Here is a 20,555-nt window from a genome sequence, read left to right as displayed (position 1 = left end):
CTCTTTGTAGGGCTGGAGGCTGAATCAGGTTTTCAGCCTCAGGGCCTTTGCACTTACTGTTCTCTCTGCCTGAAATGATATTCCCCCAGATATCTGCATGGCTAGTTCCCTTACCTCCTTCAGGTGAGCCCTGAAGGCGAGCCCTCCTTCCCTGTGAGCCCTTTCCTGACACCTTCATTTAAAATTAAGGCCCTACCTCATACTTCCTGCTTAATTTTTGTCCGTAGATATTTCCATTGCCCCTAATATTGTGCTCATCTCTCTCATTGTCTGGCTTCTTCCACCACTACCATGTAAGCTCCAAAGGATTTTTTTTTTTTTTTTGGTCTGTTTTGTTTGCTGATAATTACCTAGCACCTAGACTAGCATCCAGCACAGAACAGATGCTCAACTAAGTCACAAAAGTCAGATTCCTGAAATCATTTTGCACAGAGGTTTCAGATGAAATAAAGCCAGTGAAATTGAACAGAGTAATGCAGAGCACTTGCTGCGCAAGCAGATGGTGCTTTGATGGAAAGTACATCTGTTCATTAGAACTGGAAGGAGGAAGGTGACAGTGTCAGTTTGTATATTAAATATTAGTCAGGGGGTTTTCTTTTTCTTCTTTCTTTTAGAAAGCTAGCGTACATATAAATGGAACTTCGGATTGGATGACTTGCTTATCCCTTTGGGCACAACATTTCACTTTAAAGATCACTGATTTAGTGTAAGACTTTCATTTCCCCTCCGCAGAGAGGGGAAGGGACTGCCCACGATCCCACAGTGAGTTAATAGTTAGACTATTTATTCATTTGATAAGTGTTTACTGGACATTCCCATCAGAGCTAATACCCTGCTGGGCGCTGGGGATGCAATGATTCAGGGTCCCGCTTCTTCTGGACCCCATCAGTAGGACATGAAGCTCATGTGTTTTGACTCCCAGGCCAGTGCTTTTTCTTATACTGTACATTGCACCTCACAGTTGACTGCTGTTCCAAATGAACTGGTGGTGCAATGAGGCTGCTAAAAGAAACTGACGGTGTTCTTAGGTCACATGCATAGAGGCAGAGTGTCCAGATCAAAGGAAGTGACTGTCCTGCCCTGCTGTACCATGGGCAGACCAGCCTGTGATGCTGTGTCCTCTTCTGGGTTCTGGGGACTGCCTTCCAGGGCGTCGATTGTCTAGGATGCTTCAGTGGCTCGGCCAGCCCCCTGACCTACTGCTATTGTCCTTCCAGCCAGGCGGGTACCACGGCAGGGGCTGAGCCACCCTCATGGAAGGGCGAGGACCATACCGGATCTACGACCCTGGGGGCGGCGTGCCTCTGGGAGAGGCGTCCTCAGCTTTTGAGCGCCTAGTGGAGGAGAATTCCCGACTGAAGGAAAAAATGCAAGGGATAAAGATGTTAGGTAAAGCAGACCCTGCCCTCTCCCTGCAGAGCTCCTCCCTCAGCCTGCAGTGCTGACTGGCGCATGCTTCTGCCCAGGCCCCCTCTCTCCCTCCCGGCCCAGCATCGGCTCCTGCCTTACAGCTGTGTCTCTGTGCACTCCTCTAGCAAGGTGGCAGTCTTCCCAGCCCTGCGTCCCCAGCACCCCAGGACCCTGATGACCAGACTCAGAACACTGTGAGGGACTGAGAAGGAGGCGTGGGGTGGCGGAGAGGGAGCCGGCAGGCTCAGTTGGCAGACAAGGGGAATAGCCATGAATAGGCCATCTACCAGAAGTACCAAAAGTGGGGAGAACTGGCATCACCAGGGCAACCACGGGCCAGTCCCCAAGTGTTAGAGCAGGGAGTCCAGCTTGGCTTGAAGCAGGGCAGGAGGAGACCCCTTGCTTCCTGGCTCTCACCCAAGCTGTCACCACTGCCCAGGACCAGCCCGCTTCCCTCCACATGGCTGACTGGTCCCCGTCTGTCAGCACCCAGCTCAGATGCTGACTCTTCCTCCATGCGAGGTGTTCACTGATTTCCCCATGCAGAGGGGACCCTTTCCTCCAGATTCCTAAAGCTCTTCCTTCACCTCACTGTCCCCTTCTCTGGCCTTGGGCTTTGGGAGTTTAGTATAGCTCCCAATTTCCCAAATGCTTTCTCCCTGCTTGGCAGATCTCTCCTAGGAATGGCAGATCTCTCCTAGGAATGGCAGATTGGTGAAGGAGGGATGGTGTTTCCCTGTCTCCACTTATACAAGAAGGCAAACAAGGCCCAGAGGGGTGGTGGGTGGTTGATGTTATGGAAGGTCTCCTCTCTTCAGGGAGCCCCTGACTGCAGTCTGTAGGCTGTGGGTAGCCCCCCTTGGGACCATGATGGTGGGCCTGAAAGAGCCCCTGGCTTTGTGGAGTCCTCAGTCAGGTGTGGCAGGAATGGGGCAGGAAGAGGGTGCTGGAGGCCAGAAGTTTGTTCCAGATTCCCCTCTGCTCCTTCCCCCCTGGTTGCAGGGCCTCTTCCTTATCAGGCTATTTCTGGCCATGAGCTGGAATGATATGTGTCCCACTGAGCCCACGAGGTGATGTAGGGAGTGAAGCCCAGGACCTGGAGCACCAAACCCAGGCAGAAGCAGGCATAGGGGATCAGGGTGGGAGAGCCGGCATGCTTAACTGAGTAATATTGCTCCTCCTTCCCCCGTTGTCTCCCCAGGGGAACTTTTGGAAGAGTCCCAGATGGAAGCATCCAGGCTGCGGCAGAAGGCAGAGGAGCTGGTCAAGGACAGTGAGCCACTGCCACCATCATCTCCCTCTTTGGCCTCCTTCAATGACCTGGCTGAGCTCGCAGGTACGAGGGGAGCCCAGGCAGTCCTCTGCCCATAACCTCACTCTCTAGGCCCTTAACCGAGCACTCCCTTCTGAGTCAGAAATCCGCCGCTCCTTCGTTTATCCTTAGGCTGCAGGCTGTCCTCCCAATCATGTTCTGGCTACAGCATCCCCCAGAAGGTCAGATTTGGAAAGGACCTCAAAATAATCTTGTCCAAAAATGGCTGGTGACTCAGCAGTCCTGAGACCCTGGCAGATATTAGAAATGGATAGCAACAATCTGCTCCTTCCAGGATGTGGGCTCAGGATCTTTATCAATATAACTTACTTAGCGCATATTTGATGAGCAGTTACTATATGCCAGGATCGCGCTCCAGGCAACACCTTCGGGTCTCTAGACTTGGCATCTGAGTCAGAAGCTTTCTGGTCTGCCTTGCCCCGCTTCCATTTTACAGGTGGGGAGGCTGAGGCAGAACCGGCTTTGCCTCTCGGCCTGCAGCAGCACCTTTCAGATGTCAGGTCCACAGACCACCTATAAGGGAAAGCGCCGACTGTGACTTAGGGTTAAAGTCCTGTGTGTGATCACGTGCATTCCTCCGGGATGTCTCTGTATCCAGGGCACGGTCTGAAACTAGGGAAGAAAAGGACTCAGATGGTTCCTGCTGCAGCCCAACCTGCGGCCTCAGCCCAGGCCAGTATGCCAACCTTCCGTTCTGCTGCTGGTGACATTTACTGAATGGACACGTGGAGGAGATGGTGATTTCAGAGTCTGCTGTGCTGCAGGCAGTGGGCATTGCCAGCTTCCACTTGTCCATTCAATAGTATTTTCTTTTTTTAAAAAATTATGAAAGTATGATAACACATTTACAGGAGACTAGGAAAATACAAAACAAGGTTACATATAATTCTACTATATTCAGTAGTATTTTCTGAGTCCTGGATGGATGCCAGGCTCACCTCAGGAAGGAACCATGCAGCTACCCTCAAGGGGCTCCCTGGGGCAAGAGCCCTAGGAATTCAGGGAGGGAGATCTCAGTTCTGCAGTTGCCAGCGGGGTCAATGGGTGACCTTTCTGTGCCTGTTTTCTTACCTTTAAAATGGGGATACAAAGCTGTCTTGAGAATTGGCCAGGATAGTAAATATAAAAACACTTTGTTAATTGTAAATTGTCATCCGTGTCATTATTGAGGTAGGTCCAAAGTAGCAAGGAGCAATGATCACCTTGGGATTTTCCCAGTGAGAGCAGGCAAGATGGTCTCTGCCCAGGTTCTGCCCTGTTGTTCCAGGGCCATCATCCCAGGACCACCTCCCATCTCCCCAGACTCATGGAAGGAACTCTGAGAACTCTCCGTGCCAAGGCCATTCTTAAGGGGGTGGCATCTGGGCTTTTCCTCTTTCTCTGCTTCTCACACATGTTTTCTCATTTCTCCAGGAAAAGACACAGCTGTCCCAGCAACTCCTGCTGACCCGGCACACCCAAGCGACAAGCCAGAGCCAGTCCCCAAACCTCCATCCAGTGTAAGTTGCATTTGGAGTCATGACAGAAAGTTGCATAGATCTCAAGTTCCCGTTGGCAGAATAGGAAGAGAGATGTTTGGGCTCAGGATACCTCCGACTTGCTGGGTGATATTGACGAGTTGATTTCAGTCTCTCTGGGCCTTGGTTTCCTCATTTGCAAATGAAGGTCAGAGTTCAGTCTGACCAGGAAAACCCTGATATGCACAAGGAGTTCCTCCCATCTGCCTGGTTGTGTAATGTTAAGCACGTATCGACTGCACAGTGCTCGGAAAGTAGGCAGATGTGACAGGTAGCTCACCTTCTCAACAGGGGCTCCAAAACTGTCTTCTGCAGATTTGCCTTGAGAAGGTCGACTTGGTATCCTAGGACTGGAAGGCACTCAGGTGGTCATATCATTTAGAGTCTCCATCCCACAGAGGAGATTCAAAGAGAGAAGAATGTTTTCCTAGGTCATATAGGACAGCTGAGGAAGAGTAGAAGGGAAAGGGAAACTTTCTGGGGCAGTGCCGAGGCCCAGAAAGTTGGAGGCTGGGGGCTTAGCAGAAGCTGAGCACAGAGATCCCTCGATCCCTGCCCTTTCCTGGGACAAGGGAAGGCTGAATTAACCTTTGTTCAACCAGGTTTAGCAGCAGTCCCAGAGCCAGCTGTTGGTCCAGCAGCCCATCGGTTGGTTGCACAACCAGTATCTGCTACTTGGAGTGGCTGGGAGACATGGCAAAGTCTGGAGTCCTGGTTCACCCTAGATTTGCATGTGTCCTGCAAAAGTCTCTCTAAGTTTGCCAGTTTCTCATAAGACTTACCTCCCCTGGGATCTCTGGAACTGGGTTGGCAAGGCGGGCACAGGACTGCTGTGGCCGTGGCCACGCTGACTGCTGCCTGTGTTTCCCAGATGACCAGTCGGAGACTCCCGGGTCTGGGACATGGCTCAGGTGCCATCACAGGGATGTTGGATTTGTGGTCCTTGAAATGCAGTCCTACCTTTGCATTTATTGGTGGGAGGCCCTCAGTTTTCTCCTCTGTCCAATGGGGATATAAACTTCTGACCACTCTTGCAGGTTGCTTGGAGAAAAAATGGAGTTCATGAAAGAATTTTATTTTTATTCTGTTTTTGGCTGTGCTGCACAGCATGTGGGATGTTAGTTCCCAAGAACCTGTGCCCCCTGCACAGAGTCCTGACCACTGGACCACCAGGGAAGTCATGAAAACACTTTTTAAGTGCATGGCCATTTAAAAAAGATAAGATCCCAAAATGCTAAGTACTTTGAAGGTCAGCTAGCCCAGTATCCCTGTTTTACACATGAGGAAACTGGCCATGGAGGATGTGACCTCAAGTCACACAGTGGGCTGCCCAGCAGACTTGCTGGGATTTATTCCTGCTTCGTGGTTTGTAAGCTCAGCCTGGGCTGGCTCCTCCCACATGGAGGGGCTGCCCAGAGGACTTGGATGTGAGAAGGGATTTTTGTCCCTCCATTCTCTGCCCCCTCCATAGTCTCAGCTATAAGGTCCATAGAGGAGGGGCGAGGGGTTTTCTCCCAGGCGTCCCCTGACTCCCTTTTTCTATACAGAACACCTCCTCTGAATTTGAAGTGGTCCCCGCCGAGGGGCCTTCTTCACCGGAGAGCAGCGGCCATACCAGAAATACGATGGTGAGTGGATGGCAGGTCCCTGGGAACATCCTGCATCTCCTCTCTGTTTCAGTCACCTGGCCCCGGGTGAGAGGCACAGGACATGCTCACATCCCCTGGGCAACTCGGAGTCACTTGGGATAGGCTCGAGCGGCCAGCGCCGGGGGGTGTTTCTCGCTCACATATGCAAATACGCGACTGGTGACTTCCCCGTGGGCCACACGAGTACCAACCATTATGAAAGTCCAGGCACGTTGCCAGCCCTGCTGCCTCCGCCAAGCGCCCAGCACCTCTGCACACTATGACTCAGCCTTTGGGCCTGTAGGCTTGTAGCCCGGGTAGAGTAGAAAGGGTCGGAGGAACCCAGAGCAGCTTGAGGCAGGTGATTGGCATTTTGTGCAGGCTCTTGGGTCCCCCCAGGCTCCCCTTTGGGGCATGTAGGTAGGAGGTTAAACCTTGCGCTCACACACACACAAGCATACACAGTCCACCAGCTCTGAGGTGTCTACCTGGTCCCCACTTTACCCTACTTTGCTGCCTTTATTCCAACTATGTCGCCCTGCTCTCTCTCAAAATGGCAGACTTACTGGAGAACCATTGAGAAAGGCATGGAACATTCTTTAGAAATCTTCCACTTCTCACCCTCTCCTCCTTCTCCCTCCCTCCTCCCTTGGAGATATTTTGATTGTTATACAGGCAGCAGGTCGTCTAACCCTTCACTGATGCCTTGGTTTCCGCTGCCTTATTTTGGGCACGAATGTTGCTCTTTAAAGTGAAAGGCTTTGGGAAGTGGGAACTGGGGAGCGGAGGGAAGTGAGGCAGAAACTACGGTTCCCATTACAAACCTTGGAGAACAATGTGACTCTTTAAGCTGTGAACAGTTGATTAAAATGTTAAAATTTCAAGTTAAATGCCGGAAAATACATTAACATATAAAAACTAAAAATATTGAATTAGCAAGGCAAGATACAAAAAGGTTGCTCTTTGGTTCACTGATTGTCTCTTGTATGTGTCAGTCCCCGGGGTGAGGTCTCCATCAGGCCCACACAGCTTACACTAGCGAGGCTTTGGGGACACAGGGCAGCTCTGGGTATCGGGAAGGTTCTGTGTTTCATCCTCTGGGAATGTCAGCCCCTGGTCCTGTTGTGTCCCTGAGGGTTCTGAGAAGCTGGCCAAGGAGGCAGGATTCCCCTGCCCCTACCCCGCCCCCTACCGCCTGCTCTGGAAGCATTTCACTCTATGACCCTGAACTTCATCTCCTCAGTAGGTTCGTCCTTCGCCCCACCATGAGCTTAGTCTGTGCTGAGCAAAGACAAGACAGCCTCCCTGTCCTCTGGGAGCTTTCAGGCTAGTCGGAGAGGTCTGAGAGATGACACAGGTCACCAGCTTTAAAAAGAGTACCATTGGCCGCCTCAGACCCTGTGTGGAAAGAGGCAGTGCGGGAATGAAGGCAGAATTGAAGCAGCAGCAGCACCTGTTAGAGTGAGGTGCTGACGGTATGAGGGAGCCATTCACTGGACACCGTGCTGTGGCCCTCAGGGCATTTCCACTGCTGCAGAGTTCAGACGAGGGAAGTCACTGCAGATGGAGTATCAGGGAGCCCACGGTCTGGCCCTGGCTCTGCCACTGACTCATGAGCAGCCTTCTTTGGGCAGCCTTCTTCTCCCCACACTTTGGTTTCTAGACCCGAACCTTGAGGCTTCATGTAGCTCTGACGTCCTGTGACTCGCATCAGTGTGATGGAGGGCCTGCTAGAGCCGCTTACAGCAGGCAGGGCCAGGAAGGATGAACAGAGGGGACACCAGGGGAATGAAGGCTGAGGAGACGTGGGGCCTGGGGGCTCAGGCAGGGGAAGGTGGGCACTCAGGTGCCTGGCTGGGGATCTGGGGGCTTAAGACAGTCAGCTGTCAGGTACCCCTGTGGATCCTTGGACATGGTGTTGGCATAGCTAAGGCAGTCTGTGTTCTAGACAGAGGAGAGAGAGAGAGTGACAGGTTCTGAGACTGGACTATCTTGCCCATAGTTTCCTTCTTATCTTAATTCTCTCCTAGACTGGGTATCTTTGAACTATATAGAGCTATGATTCTCTCTTTTTTAAATTAATTAATAATTTTTGGCTGTGCTGGGTCTTTGTCGCTGCGCACGGGCTTTTCTAGTTGTGGTTAGCAGGAACTAAGCGCTTGTTGTGGTGCTAAGCGCTTGTTGTGGTGCACAGACTTCTTATTGCTGTAGCTTCTCGTTGCACAGCATGGGCTGTCAGCATGCAGTCTTCAATAGATGCGGCTAATGGGGTCTAGAGTATGGGCTCAGATGGATTTAGTTGCCCTGCAACGTGTGGGGTCTTCCCAGACCAGGGACCAAACCTGAGTCCTGTGTATTGGCAGATGGGCTCTTAACCACTGGACCACCAGGGAGGTTCTAGAGCTATGCTTCTTAGTGTGTTTTGAGTCTCGGGTCCTTTGAGAAGTTGGTGAATGCTTGGACCATTGCCCAGAAGACACTGGTACAGACATGACGGACAGTCTCGATGTCTGCTGGCCGAGCCTTGCTGAGTGGAAGCAGCAGTGCTGTAGACAGAGGGATATTGTTCCCTGGGCTTGCTGCTTTCATGTGTCAGTCAGTTCACCTCCAGGGGACCCTGTAGGGCGGAAGGGGAGAAAAGGTGTGTGTGCGTGCAGGAGATGAGGATTCTGAGGCCCCATAAACACGTGACTGACCCAGAGGCCCTTGGCGAGGCCAGAGTGTGGGAGGAAGGTGGCTCCATTACTGGTGAGACAGCCAGTGGCCTGGGAGTCCTGGGGCCTGCCCTGTGAGTCAGCCCCAGACAGGGAACCTGGGTAACTGGAGAATTTCCCCAGGCTGAGCTGGGATCAGAGGGGGAAACTGAGTCATGAGGAATGGGGAAGCAGAGAGAGAAAGGCTGGAGAGGCCTGCTAAGACCGTGGTGAAGAGCAGTCCGCCCCCACCCTCCACCCCCAGGAGCTGGGCCCCCTGCCCCAGGAGGACAGCACCCTGATGCTGCACCTGCAGCGCCTGGAGACCACCCTGAGCGTGTGTGCCGAGGAGCCCGACCACAGCCAGCTCTTCACGCACCTGGGCCGCATGGCCCTCGAGTTCAACCGGCTGGCCTCTAAGGTGCACAAGAACGAGCAGCGCACCTCCATCCTGCAGGTGAGGCTGGGCCTGGGGCGGACGGCCCGGGATTGGCCGTGTGGTCCCCCTCTGCTTCCTCCAGCTCTCCTGGGGCATCCAGGGGACCACAGGGACTTCCGAGGGCATGGCTGGGGACCCGTCTCGGGCTTCTTGTTCAAGGTGGTGAGCGGGGTAAGGAACTTGTGTGAGGGGACGAGGAAGGAAATTGGGAAATGGTGGGGTGGGTGATGCAAATTTCATGGTGGGGGTGACTGTGGAGGCAGTGGATGCGGCAGGTTGGCAGCATCCTTCCTTTTGTTCTTCACATACAGGTGTGGACAGGGAGGGGACAGGCCCCTTGTATGTTACTGCCCTGCCCCCTGAAGCAGGAGCATCATTATCCCCACCTCACAGCGGGGGCTGTAGCCCTTGAGAGGTGATTTTTTTTTTTTTTTTTCCTAAGATCCCCCAGTTAGTAGATGGTACAGCTAGAATTTGAACCTCTATGTCTTATTCCAAAGTCCATGCTCTTAACTACCGTCCCAGCCTGCCTCCCCAGTGGAGGAGGCTTCCCCTTCATAACCTTCCCTGTGCTGTGAGAATGAAGTTATATTTCCTTCCTAGGCCAGGTGTACAGCAGAGTGATTGTCACACACACAGACCCACACACACATTCTTTTTCAGATTTTTTTTGGGCCATGCTGTGCGGCATGCAGGATCTTAGTTCCCCGACCAGTTATCGAACCCATGCCCCTGCGCTGGAAGCACAGAGTCTTACTCACTGGGCCTCCAGGAAGCCCCATCCCTTATTTTCCTGTCAGGTTCCTGTTTGTTTCCTTCTTAGCTCTTAGCATAGTTTGTAATAGTTTTATTAAGTGGTTTCTTTGTGTTTTTTTCCCTATGCTCCCTGCTAGAATGTGGGCCTCACAAAAGGGGCAGCGCCTTGGATATGTCCACCGCTGCTCCTGTCTGGCACTTCCTGGTGCGGGATGTGCATTTGGTAAATGGATGAATGAACGAACAGATGGACTCACACATGAGCTCTCTTAGCCACTTTGAGGGAAGAGAGTGACCTTCATGATGACCTCTCTCGATCTGCTTTGTGCCCAGGGTATTTGCCTCTTGCCCAGAAGGATAGCACGTGAGGCCTCGTCCTGACCTCTTAATGCCCAAAGCAGGATGTTCTGTTCCCTGGAGGCCCCACCCAGGGCCGTGGCATCCTGTGTATTTTCCCAGCCTGTGGGTGGAGGTAGATTAATCAGGTCCCTCCTCATTCTTTCATTGATTCGTTTCTTGGTTCCCTCAGCATTTCCAAGGCCAGGCATGGCATGAGGCCTCTGCTGGGCATTGCAGTCAGACATAATGGTTTTCTGCTCCTTCACGTCTGATCACCGTCGAGTTCCAGGCTGTCACAGGGGCTGGATTTGGCTGTGGAAACAAGCAGCTCTGAAATCTCCCTGCATACTATAAACATTTTCCCTCCTGTTCTGTGTGGCAGGGGTTTGTTTCTGCTTTGTAAGCTGAATTGTGTAGCTTTGGGAAAGCTGTGAGGCTCCACTGAGGTGGTGAGTGGCAGAGCACCCCACTGTGTATGGGTCACAGGTTAGGTGCTCACTAGATATCTGTTGAAAGATTGAGTCGTTTCATCCTGACCTGGTGTGTCACCGTTACTCGTTAGCCACTCCCTTCCTTCCATCTGTGAGGCCCTGAATCTGGCTGCCTGTCTTCCACGTCCCCCACCTCACAGCACTTCAAACACGCATCCTCAAAGGTTATCGAGGGCCTGGCAGCTGACGAGGCTGTTGTGTTCTCCTAGTCTTGTAGGTCCTCATAGCAGCCCTGTAAGGGAGGCAGGAGAGGTGCAGTTTCTCCACTTTGTAAGGGAAGGAAATGTGCCTCAAAAGTGAGGGAATCCTGAGCCACACTGGAAATTGGTGAGGTCTTGACCCGATACCCTGTCTTCCCACTTGCCAGCTGACAACCTCACAACCGGCCCCCCTCTGATGCCTCATTCATTCTCCAAATCGCCTAAGCTCTAGGTCTCTTAGGACTCAGATCTTCACGGTCCTTCATTAATTTGGCAGTTCAGTCATTCGGTTGTATGTTCCTTCAGCGGGATTGAGTGTTGAGCTGTGCTGGACCCTGGGCTAGGTGGGGGTCCTGCAGGGGACAAGAGAGTGGTGAGGGGACCCCAGCCTTCTGGAAGCTTGTGGACTAGTAGGGGTGGGGTGGGTGGACACAAAGAAAGTAGTGACACTGATGATTCTGTGGCTGTAATTGTCACAGGTACCAGGAGGGTGAGGGCAGGAGACTGTGGGCAAGGATAACGGAGGTGACCTGGCTTACCTGAGATGTGGGAGTCAAGGAGGACTTCTCGGAGGAGGTTTGACATCTAGGCCAAGGCCGGAAGCTGGAGTAGAAGTCAGCCAGGGGACAGCTGGTGTGGAAGAGCATTTTAGGCTGTGGGAACAGGGGGAGGGATGACCTTGGAGGACCAGAAGGCCTTGTGGCTGACTCTTGGTCAGGCCTCCTCATGGCTGGCTCCTGAGGGAGCTGATGCCAAGAGGAGCCTGGGTGGGACTTTGGCTTGACTCCTGCTGTCCCAAGAGGAATTGGGTGAGGCCATGCAATGGGGATATCGTGTTGGGACGTGGTGTGGTTATAGTGCCTCCCCCGACCTCCAGCATCATTCTGCATTTGGGGTGCACTCCTTCCCTTACTTTGCCCCCATCTCCCTCTCTCTGCCTTGCAGACGCTCTGTGAGCAGCTTCGGAAAGAGAATGAGGCCCTGAAGTCCAAGCTGGATAAGGGCCTGGAACAGCGGGATCAGGCTGCTGAGAGGCTGCGGTAAGTCCAGGCTCCACAGAGAAGGTGTGAGGAGCTGGGTGGGAAAGGCGGGCAGTGGTGTGTGGAACTGATTTCTGGGTTGAGAGCGCTGAGCCCTGTGCCCAGCTCTGCTTTGGATGTCAGGTGTCTTGGTCCTCCTCGTCAAGTATTTCCTCTCTGGTCCATTTAATACCGTGAGGAGTGTTTGTGTATAAAGTGCCTTCAGAGCTTCAGAAGGTCTGGACGAAAGTGCACTCCTACCTTGGGAACCTGCCTGTTAGCAACAGCTTGCCGGCTGTTGGAGACGGAGCTCTGGACTCTGCTGCCCTCTGCTGGTCACCATCCTGTCCTGCTCTGTTTCCTGAGAACTGTCAGGGAATGCTCTTCTGGGCTGGCTCCTGGTCTCAGACTCAGTTGTACGTCAGAATCACCAAGGGTCAGGAAAGGCATTGCAAGTTTGCACTCTCCACCTCTCTCCTGTGCTGAGATTCTGATTCAGTGGGTCTGGGGCGAGACCTAGGTGTCTGCATTTTCCAGTGGGCCCATAAGCACGTTTTCTGTAGTTGGAGTATATAAGTGGGTCAAGGGTCACCCCAGAGAAACACTGGTCTTGACCATCAGAGCTCAGCCCTTTGAGATCATGTGGGCCAAACCCCTCACCCTGCAGAGGGAAACTGAGGCTATTTTCACATGAAACCCAGCTGGCAAACAGAATACGAAGAAATCCATATTTCAGTCATGCGTGAATCCACATCACCATTTGTCTTGTATCTTTTATCACCTACTTTATTATTTACTTAATAATTTAATTTGCAGCATGTTTTTACTGAAGATTATTATAAAGAAAACTTACACTAGAGTAACTGGAAAACAACATTACTTGGAATAAATAGAAGATGCCTCCAACAATAAATACAACAAAAATGGAAAGATGATTAATTCTGGTGAATTGCCCACTAAAGGCTCTGAACCTTGAAGGCTGCTCTTTCTCAGTCAACACGGGACATTTGCAAGCGCTGGAGAGGCGCTCAGGACCTGAGCACCAAACTGAGACTTACCCTGTGCAGGATGTCTGAGGATAATTGGAAAGGGTGGAAGTTTCTCAGGGAGTGTGATCCAGAATTATTTCTTTATTTGGCCACACCATGCAGCATGCAGGATCTTAAGTTCCCTGACCAGGGATCAAGCCCACACCCCGCAGTGGAAGCCTGGAGTCTTAACCACTGGACCACCAGGATGTCCCAGTCCAGGGTTATTTAATGCAGTGTGGGTGTATCCTGAAGATCTCACGTATACAGACATCCCATAGTTGGGGATGGATTGTTGGTGACGATCAGAGAATTCCAGAGAGGTCCTGCAGAGTGGCGTGAGGATGCCATTTGTAGTTCCACCTGAGGGCAGGTCTCAAGGACTCTCCTTACTCCCCAGGACTCAGCTTCAATTCAGACAAGTGAGATGTCTGAGACGCCCTGTCTCCTCTACCTGGGGCCGGCAGTATGACCTCTCTGTTTGCCTCCAACCCAGGGAGGAAAACCTGGAACTTAGGAAGTTGTTGATGAGCAGCAGTAAAGACGGTGTCTCCGGGCGGCCAGGCTCACCAAAGATGGAAGGCGCAGGCAAGAAGGGGGCGGCGGCACCGCAGCAGGTATGTGGTCAGAAACTCCTTCCCCAGAGCCCGATGGCCAGTGCCCAGCCTCCGGGGCAGCGAGCCAGTCCCACTGCTGGAAGGTTCTAGTTGTTAGACAGCATTTCCTTGGCTTGTTCTGACAGTCCACCTCCCTGGAGCTTCCACTTCTCAGCCCATATTCTGCTGCCAGCCACAGGGAGCGTCCCATTCCCTGGAACATACGCTTGGACTGTGGGCTGTGACTGTGGTTCTGTGGGGTCCCCATACCTTCTCCAGGCTGAATAGCTGCAACTCCTTCAGTCATTTGTGCTGTCTGGGCATCTCCCCTAAATCATTCCAGTTTGTCAGTCTCTCTTATAGGGTGGCTCCCAGAATCAGTTTAATGTCTCAGATACTCCTAGTGGAATTAGGAGGTTAGGTTGATAGAGCCCCTGAGGGGACTGTGTTAAGCTCCTGTGGTCGTGCTCCGGGAGCCTCTGACATGCAGAGAAGAGGGTGTGGGCTGACTCAGCAAGGCCTTCGAATACCCTGGGCCCACTTGCCTCCTCCCCACTGCTGCTCCCAGTGCTGGGTCACATCCAGTTCCTGCATGGGAGCTGGCTGGCCCCTCGCCTGGTCTGTGTCTTCCTGCAGAGCTGAGTAGCAGCTTTTTACTGACATATTTTTCTTCTCTAATGAGGTTTAATGGCTGCACAGCCATCAGTGTCTTTAACAATCCCCACACTTGTGTAATAGCAATAATTATCCTAATAACTTAATTCCTTATTACTATGTGACAAGGTAGAATTAACCCAGGATTTGCAAATTCATTATCTGGTTTGGACTTCCTCTCTACATGTCAGGGAGGCAAGGCAGGGACTCTTAATCCATGAGACTGCCATGGCTGTTTATGGCAGGAGGTTTGGAGAGGCCGTGTGACATCACACTGTCCAGATTCCTGTATCCACCTGCTGCTATCAGGCAGACGTGGGGTGACAGGATGACATGCTGATGAATGGCCTTCTGATTCACAGCTCATGAAGCCCCTCTCTTCTTCTGCTTATGCCTCACATCAGGGCCTGCCTTGTCTGTCCTCCTGTGGGAGTGCCTTGTGGATTCTCCTGATCTCCTCTGGATTCACAGTGGTGTATAGGCAGCCCTCTTCACTTTTCCAAAGCCCTTGACATCACTGGTGTCTAGGAAGGCCAGATGCTCTTACTGCCTTGCCAGGGAGGAAGGTGCCATAAGAGGCTTGCATAGCAGGTGTTGGTGAAGCCTGTGCCTTGCAGTTACATGTGGGTTAAATGCAGGTTCAACCCACCTCTTGTCAGCGCTGCCACCTTGGACAGGTTACATGAACTTTCTGATCTCGGTTTCCTCCTCTGTGAGATGGAGATAATAACACCTACCTCAGAGGATGATTGGAGAGTTCAGTGATGTGATGCCTGTGAAGTAGATTTAGCACTTGGCAAGTGGTAAACTGAACACTGACGGTCACTTTTAGTGACAGATTTGGTCTCTCTTCTCTGTGGACAGGGGCTTCCCTGGTGGCTCAGCTAGTAAAGAATCCACCTGCAATGCCAGAGACCTGGGTTTGACCCCTGGGTTGGGGAGATCCCCTGGAGAAGGGGACCCACACAGTATTCTGGCCTGGAGTCCAGTCCATGATGTCACAAAGAGTCGGACACGACAGAGCGACTTTCATTCACACTCACTCATTCTCTGTGTAGCTTAAGGGTGCATCTCCAGGAGCACCCCCTTCTTCTTCCTTCCCCAGTAATGTTAAGCACAGCTCCCCTCCAGGAGGCATCAGGCTTCTAGGGGCAGGCCCATCTCTCACTTTTCTTAAAGGAGGTGGCGTCCCTGGAGAACTCCCCTAGCCCTCTCCCCTTCCTTCTGGGTTCTGTGGTGTACTTATAGACCTTAGCCTGCAGGAGCGCTTGAGCCTCACCAGTTCATTCGGGACAACCCTGCCAAGTCACAGGGGAGTGTGTGTGTGTGTGTGTGTGTGTGCGTGTGTGTGTGATGGGGGGGCAGTGGGAGGGTAAGGAGTGGAGAGAATGTGGACAGTGACTCCAGGACAAATGCTGTCAGGCCTACAGGATGTCAAAGGTTGGGGCCTGTCCTGTTTGATCTTGTACTGAGAGTGTGGACCTTGGCCTACATCATGCAGGGCCTTAGAGGTAGAACTGCTGTTCAGTTTCTTTCCTTTTCTTTTTTTTGGTGTTCAATTTCTGAATTGATGACATCCTCCTGCTGTTTCACCTCAACGCTTCATATTTTTAAAAAGTTTTTTTTTAAACTTTTTATTTTGGTGTAACTGTAGATGTGCAGAAGAGTAGCAGAATAGTGCAGAGAGTGCCCATCTCCCGATTGCCTTGACATCTTACGTACCCATGGTTCAGTGATCAACACCAGGAAATGACCATTGCCACGATACTATTAGCTAAACTGCAGACTTGGTTCAGATTTCACCTGTTTCTCATTCGTGCCCTTTTTCTGTACTAGGATCAAATCCAGGATCTCACACTGTATTTAGTTGTACCAACTCTTTAGTCTCCTCTGCCTGTGACAGCTCCAGTGGTTCTTATCTTTCATGAGCTTGAGGCTTTCAGCTATTTTGTAGAATGTCCCTCAATTTGGGCTCCTCTGGTGTTTTCTTATAATTAGACTGATGTTGTGGATTTGGACAAGAAGACCACAGGAGTGACAACTTGTAACACGTCAAGGGTACGTGACGTCAGTATGTCCATTTACATCCAGTCTTGACCATTTGGCTAAAGGTCTGTCTGTCAGGTTTCTCCATAATAAAGGGACTAATTTTTCTTTTGTAATTAATATTTATTTTCCAGGGTATACTTGAGACTGCAAATGCGCTGTTTCTCTTTATACTTATTTTAGTAAACACTGGCAGATCTTGACTGCCGTGATTATCACTACAGCCTTCTTATGGTGATTTTGGATTTCCCTCATTCCTTCTCTGTTTACTAATTGAAATTCTTCTTGTCCCTTCTCCCCCATTTACTTTTTTATTCATCTGTTTCTATTAATGTGGACTCAAGGATATTTTATCCTTTGGCTTATAACCCAACACCGCCGTGATTTATTTTCTTGTTCAAATTCTTCCTGCTTTGGTCATAGGAAGTTCTTCCAAGTTGTCTCCTATGCCCATTTGACATGCCTTTCTTCTTCTGATGATGATTGAACACTTCCTTACTTTCTATAGTGTCACAAGTTGCTCCATACTCACCTTATATTTTCTCTGCCCCAGCCATGACGTTAACCACTTCTCCAAGGAGCCCTGTTTCTTTTTGTTGGAGAATGCTATTTAGAAACCAAGATCTGTGCTCATTGTTACCTGAGTGACACTGCTTTAGGCCCTCAGAGGCCAGAGCAAGGAAATACATGTACTGATCACACATGCACACGTGTCATTACTTGTATATTTTTAAATAAAACATTTTAAAAATAAACACTTTATAAAGTATTTTTAAAAATAGTTAACTCTTGCCTTCAGAGGACTTTTGGCTGATGCGTGGAGGAGGGGAGGGCAGCTGGCAGTGCCATAGAGATAGAGCCTGAACAGGGAAAGAAGTGTCTGTGGGGAGGGGGGGGGGGGTAAAAAGGGCCTCGGAGCCACTGAGGATTGGGGAAGGGGAATAATGGTCTGTGTGGATGTAAGAGGCTCAGTTATGGCTGGGACTGGTGGGTGAGAGGGTAGAGGGGCAGGAGACAGGAGGCTGGGTCTCAGGGGTGAGTAGCCTTGGAGGAGCACTGAGTGGGCGAGAGAATTGCTGTGTGAGGCTCTGCTGCAGGCCCCTCTGTGTTCCTCCTCAGGCTGGTGTGACGACAAGTAAAATCCCAGAGGTGGGGGCCCTGGGTGCGGCTGAGAAGAAGGTGAGGATGCTGGAGCAGCAGCGCACAGAGGTAAGTGGCTGGAGGGGGTGGTGGGGGTCAGGGAAGATCCTTTCCCCCTTCCAGGGCCAGCAGGACAAAGGCCCTTCCTGGCCCCTGGCTCTGACTGGTCTCTGTGATGAGCTGTCATGGTGACCACTGAACCATCTGCCCAAGGATGAGACATGCTGCCTTGCCCTGGGCTCTTGTCTCCTGATCAGTCCCCCTGCCCATAGGAGTCGCTCTGAGGACATGGCATTCAGGGCATGGCCTATCATTGTTGAAGGGGGCTTAGTTTAGAAAGGCTCCCATGGTGAACCTTGAGTGGTGGCGAGAGGTTGTGATAGGAGGCAAGTGCAGCATCAGGAATGGGGAGCCTGTCACCTGTCACCATGCAGCTGGTTCAGGAAGGGTCTGTCACAGAAGGAGAGACCCCTTACCTGCTTGTAGCATTGCTCCCAATCAGCCGAGAGTCTCCAGAAATGGAGGCTCTTCCCTTGTGTCTCATGCGTGTTCCGTCCCTGATGTTTCTGGCCCAGAGGTGGGAGCCTGATCTTCTCCGTTGACTGAGCCTCTCCTTTCCACGCAGTTCAGGCCCTTGTCTCAATCCCTGGGCCTCTCTGCCCTCCCTTGTCCTCCAGCACATTTGAAAGTTAGGCTCCACTGGTCTTTTGTTTAGGCACATATTCATTTTAGTTTTCTTTCTGTATTGCTGTAAGATATATATATTTTTTATTACAAAGATAATATAAAAAAATACTCATCATGAAAAGATGGAGTGTCTCACCTCCTGGAAATGACCACAGTTGATAACAGTTCTTTGCATATTCCTGAATTTTGTCTGTGTACTTACTGATGTATGATGTTTTTAAAAATGATATCAAAATACCACATTGCAGATTGCTTTTTTCCTTTCTTAAAATTAGCTGTATCTTTGAGGGTATTTATTATATTTATATATAAAAGTATTCTCTGTGATTCTCTAATTCTGAGTACTTTTTATCATATTTTAATGTTTTTGGAATTGGAAAGGATGCCTTTTCCATTGTTTTATTAATTTAATGATGGATTGTTTTCCTTCACTGAAGAATTGTTGATATATCAAAATTATGGCAAGTAATTAGTGTCATCTCAGAACATAGGCAATGTATCAGGCACCCAGCTTTCTGAGTAGCAGTGCTGTGCTCCATTTTCTGTTTAATTCTACCATTTCCTTAGCCTACTTCCCATGCTCAGGTTTGCCTCGATCTTTTTTTTTGCAATATAAATGCTGTTGAGATGATCACTAATACACATATTTTTTACACACTTGTGCAAGTGCTTCTCTTGGCTACATCTTTCAGAGTGGAATTATGTGGTTAAAGAGAGCTTGAAGTTAATACATAGTCCCGAATTGCCCTCTGCATGGTTGTGGGTCCCACACCCATGGTATAATTCTGGTATAATTCTATACCAGAATTATGTACTGTTTCTGTGTCTTGGTGTTAGTCTTGCTTTCCTGGTGAGGGTAAAATGTGGCAGTTGATAAAGCTGACTCACTTTGAGGAAAGGTTGTGAGAAGCACGGGATCAAGGCAGCGTGTCGACCCACCACCCACACATGCTGCATGATGTGCCTGCAAAGCTGGTGGTGGTGGCGTTGGCTCTCTTTGGTTCTCCTCTGCTAATCTCCTGATAACCCCAGTCTCTCCCCCACAGCTGCTGGAAGTGAACAAGCAATGGGACCAGCATTTCCGGTCCATGAAGCAGCAGTACGAGCAGAAGGTATTGTGAGGGTGATGGGAACTCCAGGCCGCACCCCTGCTTCTCCACTGGTCTCTCAGGGCATCCTCAGCGCCACGCATGCTGCTGCCTCGCCACAGCCTTGGTCTGTATGTGTCCACCCTGGCCCTCATACCCTCCCTCTCTCCTGCCTCTGCTCCCAGATCACGGAGTTGCGACAGAAGCTGGCGGACCTGCAGAAGCAGGTGACTGACCTGGAGGCTGAGCGGGAGCAGAAGCAGCGTGACTTTGACCGCAAGCTGCTCCTGGCCAAGTCCAAGATAGAAATGGAGGAGGCAAGTATGACTGTGGGTCTCGCAAACTCAGCTCCAGAGGCCTGCTCTCGTCCCCATCAGCCAGGAGCTGGGGGTGGGGGTTGGGAGACCCAGTTCCCTCTCTGACTCTGGTACTCAAGGACTGTGTGGCCTGAGGCAAAAGTGCTTTCCTGAGCTCTGCCTCAGTTTCCCATCTGAAAATCAAGATTGGATTAGGTATGTTTTTCATTTTTTTCTTTTTTCATACGGAGAGCTTTTTGTTAAAGTCTCATGGTCTAGGGAACTGTACAGGGAAGCACAAAACGTGAAAAGATTCCCCAGGCCTGCTAGTACACTCGATGGGGGTGGGTGCCGTGGAACCTGCACAGTGGTGATGGCTGTTGTCAGGGAGGGGCTCCAGCATTAGAGCTTCCTTTAGTCCTTCATCCGGTCACTATTCAACAGCGATGTGCCAGGCGCAGCTGGGTAAACGGAGTCAGCAGTGAACGGCCAACCCCGCCCCTGGGGGAAGAGACATAGAACATCTAATTACAGAAGTGAATGAGTAAACGTGTGTTAAGTACAACACAGAAGGTACAGGGAGAGAACATGAAGGGAGATCAGGTTCATTCGGGGGGTGTGTGCTGGGGAGCAGGAACAGTCCCCTGAAGAAGGAGCATCTGACCCGTGTGTGTGTGACTGACACCAGCCAAGGCCTTGATCCTAGGGCATCTTCAAGAGGAAAGGCCATTTGACACCCAGGCTCCTTGGAGATTTTGTATCACCATGTTTTCAACTTCATGAGAACTAGGCAGAGGCTGCTTTTGCCTGACTTAGAAATGGCCATTTCCAACATGGTTTGCATTTCAGAGTTCTCTCCCATCAGCAGGGGCCTTCTCCAAGCAGTCAGCCTGCCCTGGTGACCACCCTGTCCCTGGGGATGTGTGTTATGGGGGACACTGCCAGTCTTTTCTCATGAGAGCACAGTCACAGCTGGGGCAGTCGGCCTGGCCCTGGCTCCCGTCAGTGGGTGGGCTAAGTTCCTGGCATCTGACGCTCTTCCTGGTCAGCTGGGGGAAAGGTGGAATTTTCAGAACAAAGCTTCTGTGGCCCTGTGGATAGGGACATGGGGCCATACAGGCCATGTGGACCCAGAGCCTCTTACATGGGAGCCTGTAACAGTTCCCACAAGACCCAGCCAAGGCTGCTCTCTGTC

The 20,555-nt window shown here is 51.1% G+C and overlaps 1 protein-coding gene and 1 long non-coding RNA gene across 7 annotated transcripts in view; one reads left to right on the top strand and one right to left on the bottom strand.

Annotated features, from left to right (window-relative positions):
- Positions 1 to 20,555, top strand: part of TNIP1 (TNFAIP3 interacting protein 1) — a 51,763-nt gene that overhangs the window by 21,867 nt on the left and 9,341 nt on the right. For 3 of the 6 annotated variants that reach the window (XM_010850586.1, XM_010850589.1, XM_010850585.1), the window contains exons 2-12: positions 1,218 to 1,389; positions 2,612 to 2,746; positions 4,157 to 4,242; positions 5,808 to 5,888; positions 8,847 to 9,038; positions 11,752 to 11,846; positions 13,350 to 13,470; positions 16,102 to 16,161; positions 17,269 to 17,358; positions 19,023 to 19,088; positions 19,250 to 19,381. In XM_010850586.1, the coding sequence (XP_010848888.1) occupies positions 1,254 to 1,389; positions 2,612 to 2,746; positions 4,157 to 4,242; positions 5,808 to 5,888; positions 8,847 to 9,038; positions 11,752 to 11,846; positions 13,350 to 13,470; positions 16,102 to 16,161; positions 17,269 to 17,358; positions 19,023 to 19,088; positions 19,250 to 19,381 (1,194 nt within the window). In that variant the 5' untranslated portion in view covers positions 1,218 to 1,253. The remainder of the gene's footprint in view (positions 1 to 1,217; positions 1,390 to 2,611; positions 2,747 to 4,156; positions 4,243 to 5,807; positions 5,889 to 8,846; positions 9,039 to 11,751; positions 11,847 to 13,349; positions 13,471 to 16,101; positions 16,162 to 17,268; positions 17,359 to 19,022; positions 19,089 to 19,249; positions 19,382 to 20,555) is intronic. The other 3 variants (XM_010850588.1, XM_010850587.1, XM_010850591.1) reach the window with 2 other exon arrangements.
- LOC104996328 overlaps positions 19,578 to 20,555 on the bottom strand; it is an 8,514-nt gene continuing 7,536 nt past the window's right edge. Inside the window, exon 5 of the long non-coding RNA XR_826179.1 lies at positions 19,578 to 19,861. This is a non-coding gene — a long non-coding RNA (uncharacterized LOC104996328). The remainder of the gene's footprint in view (positions 19,862 to 20,555) is intronic.

The sequence above is a fragment of the Bison bison genome, unplaced genomic scaffold (assembly GCF_000754665.1).
Source record: "Bison bison bison isolate TAMUID 2011002044 unplaced genomic scaffold, Bison_UMD1.0 scf7180017864291, whole genome shotgun sequence".
Classification (NCBI taxonomy): domain Eukaryota; kingdom Metazoa; phylum Chordata; class Mammalia; order Artiodactyla; family Bovidae; genus Bison; species Bison bison.
This window is presented reverse-complemented; position numbering and strand designations above follow the sequence as displayed.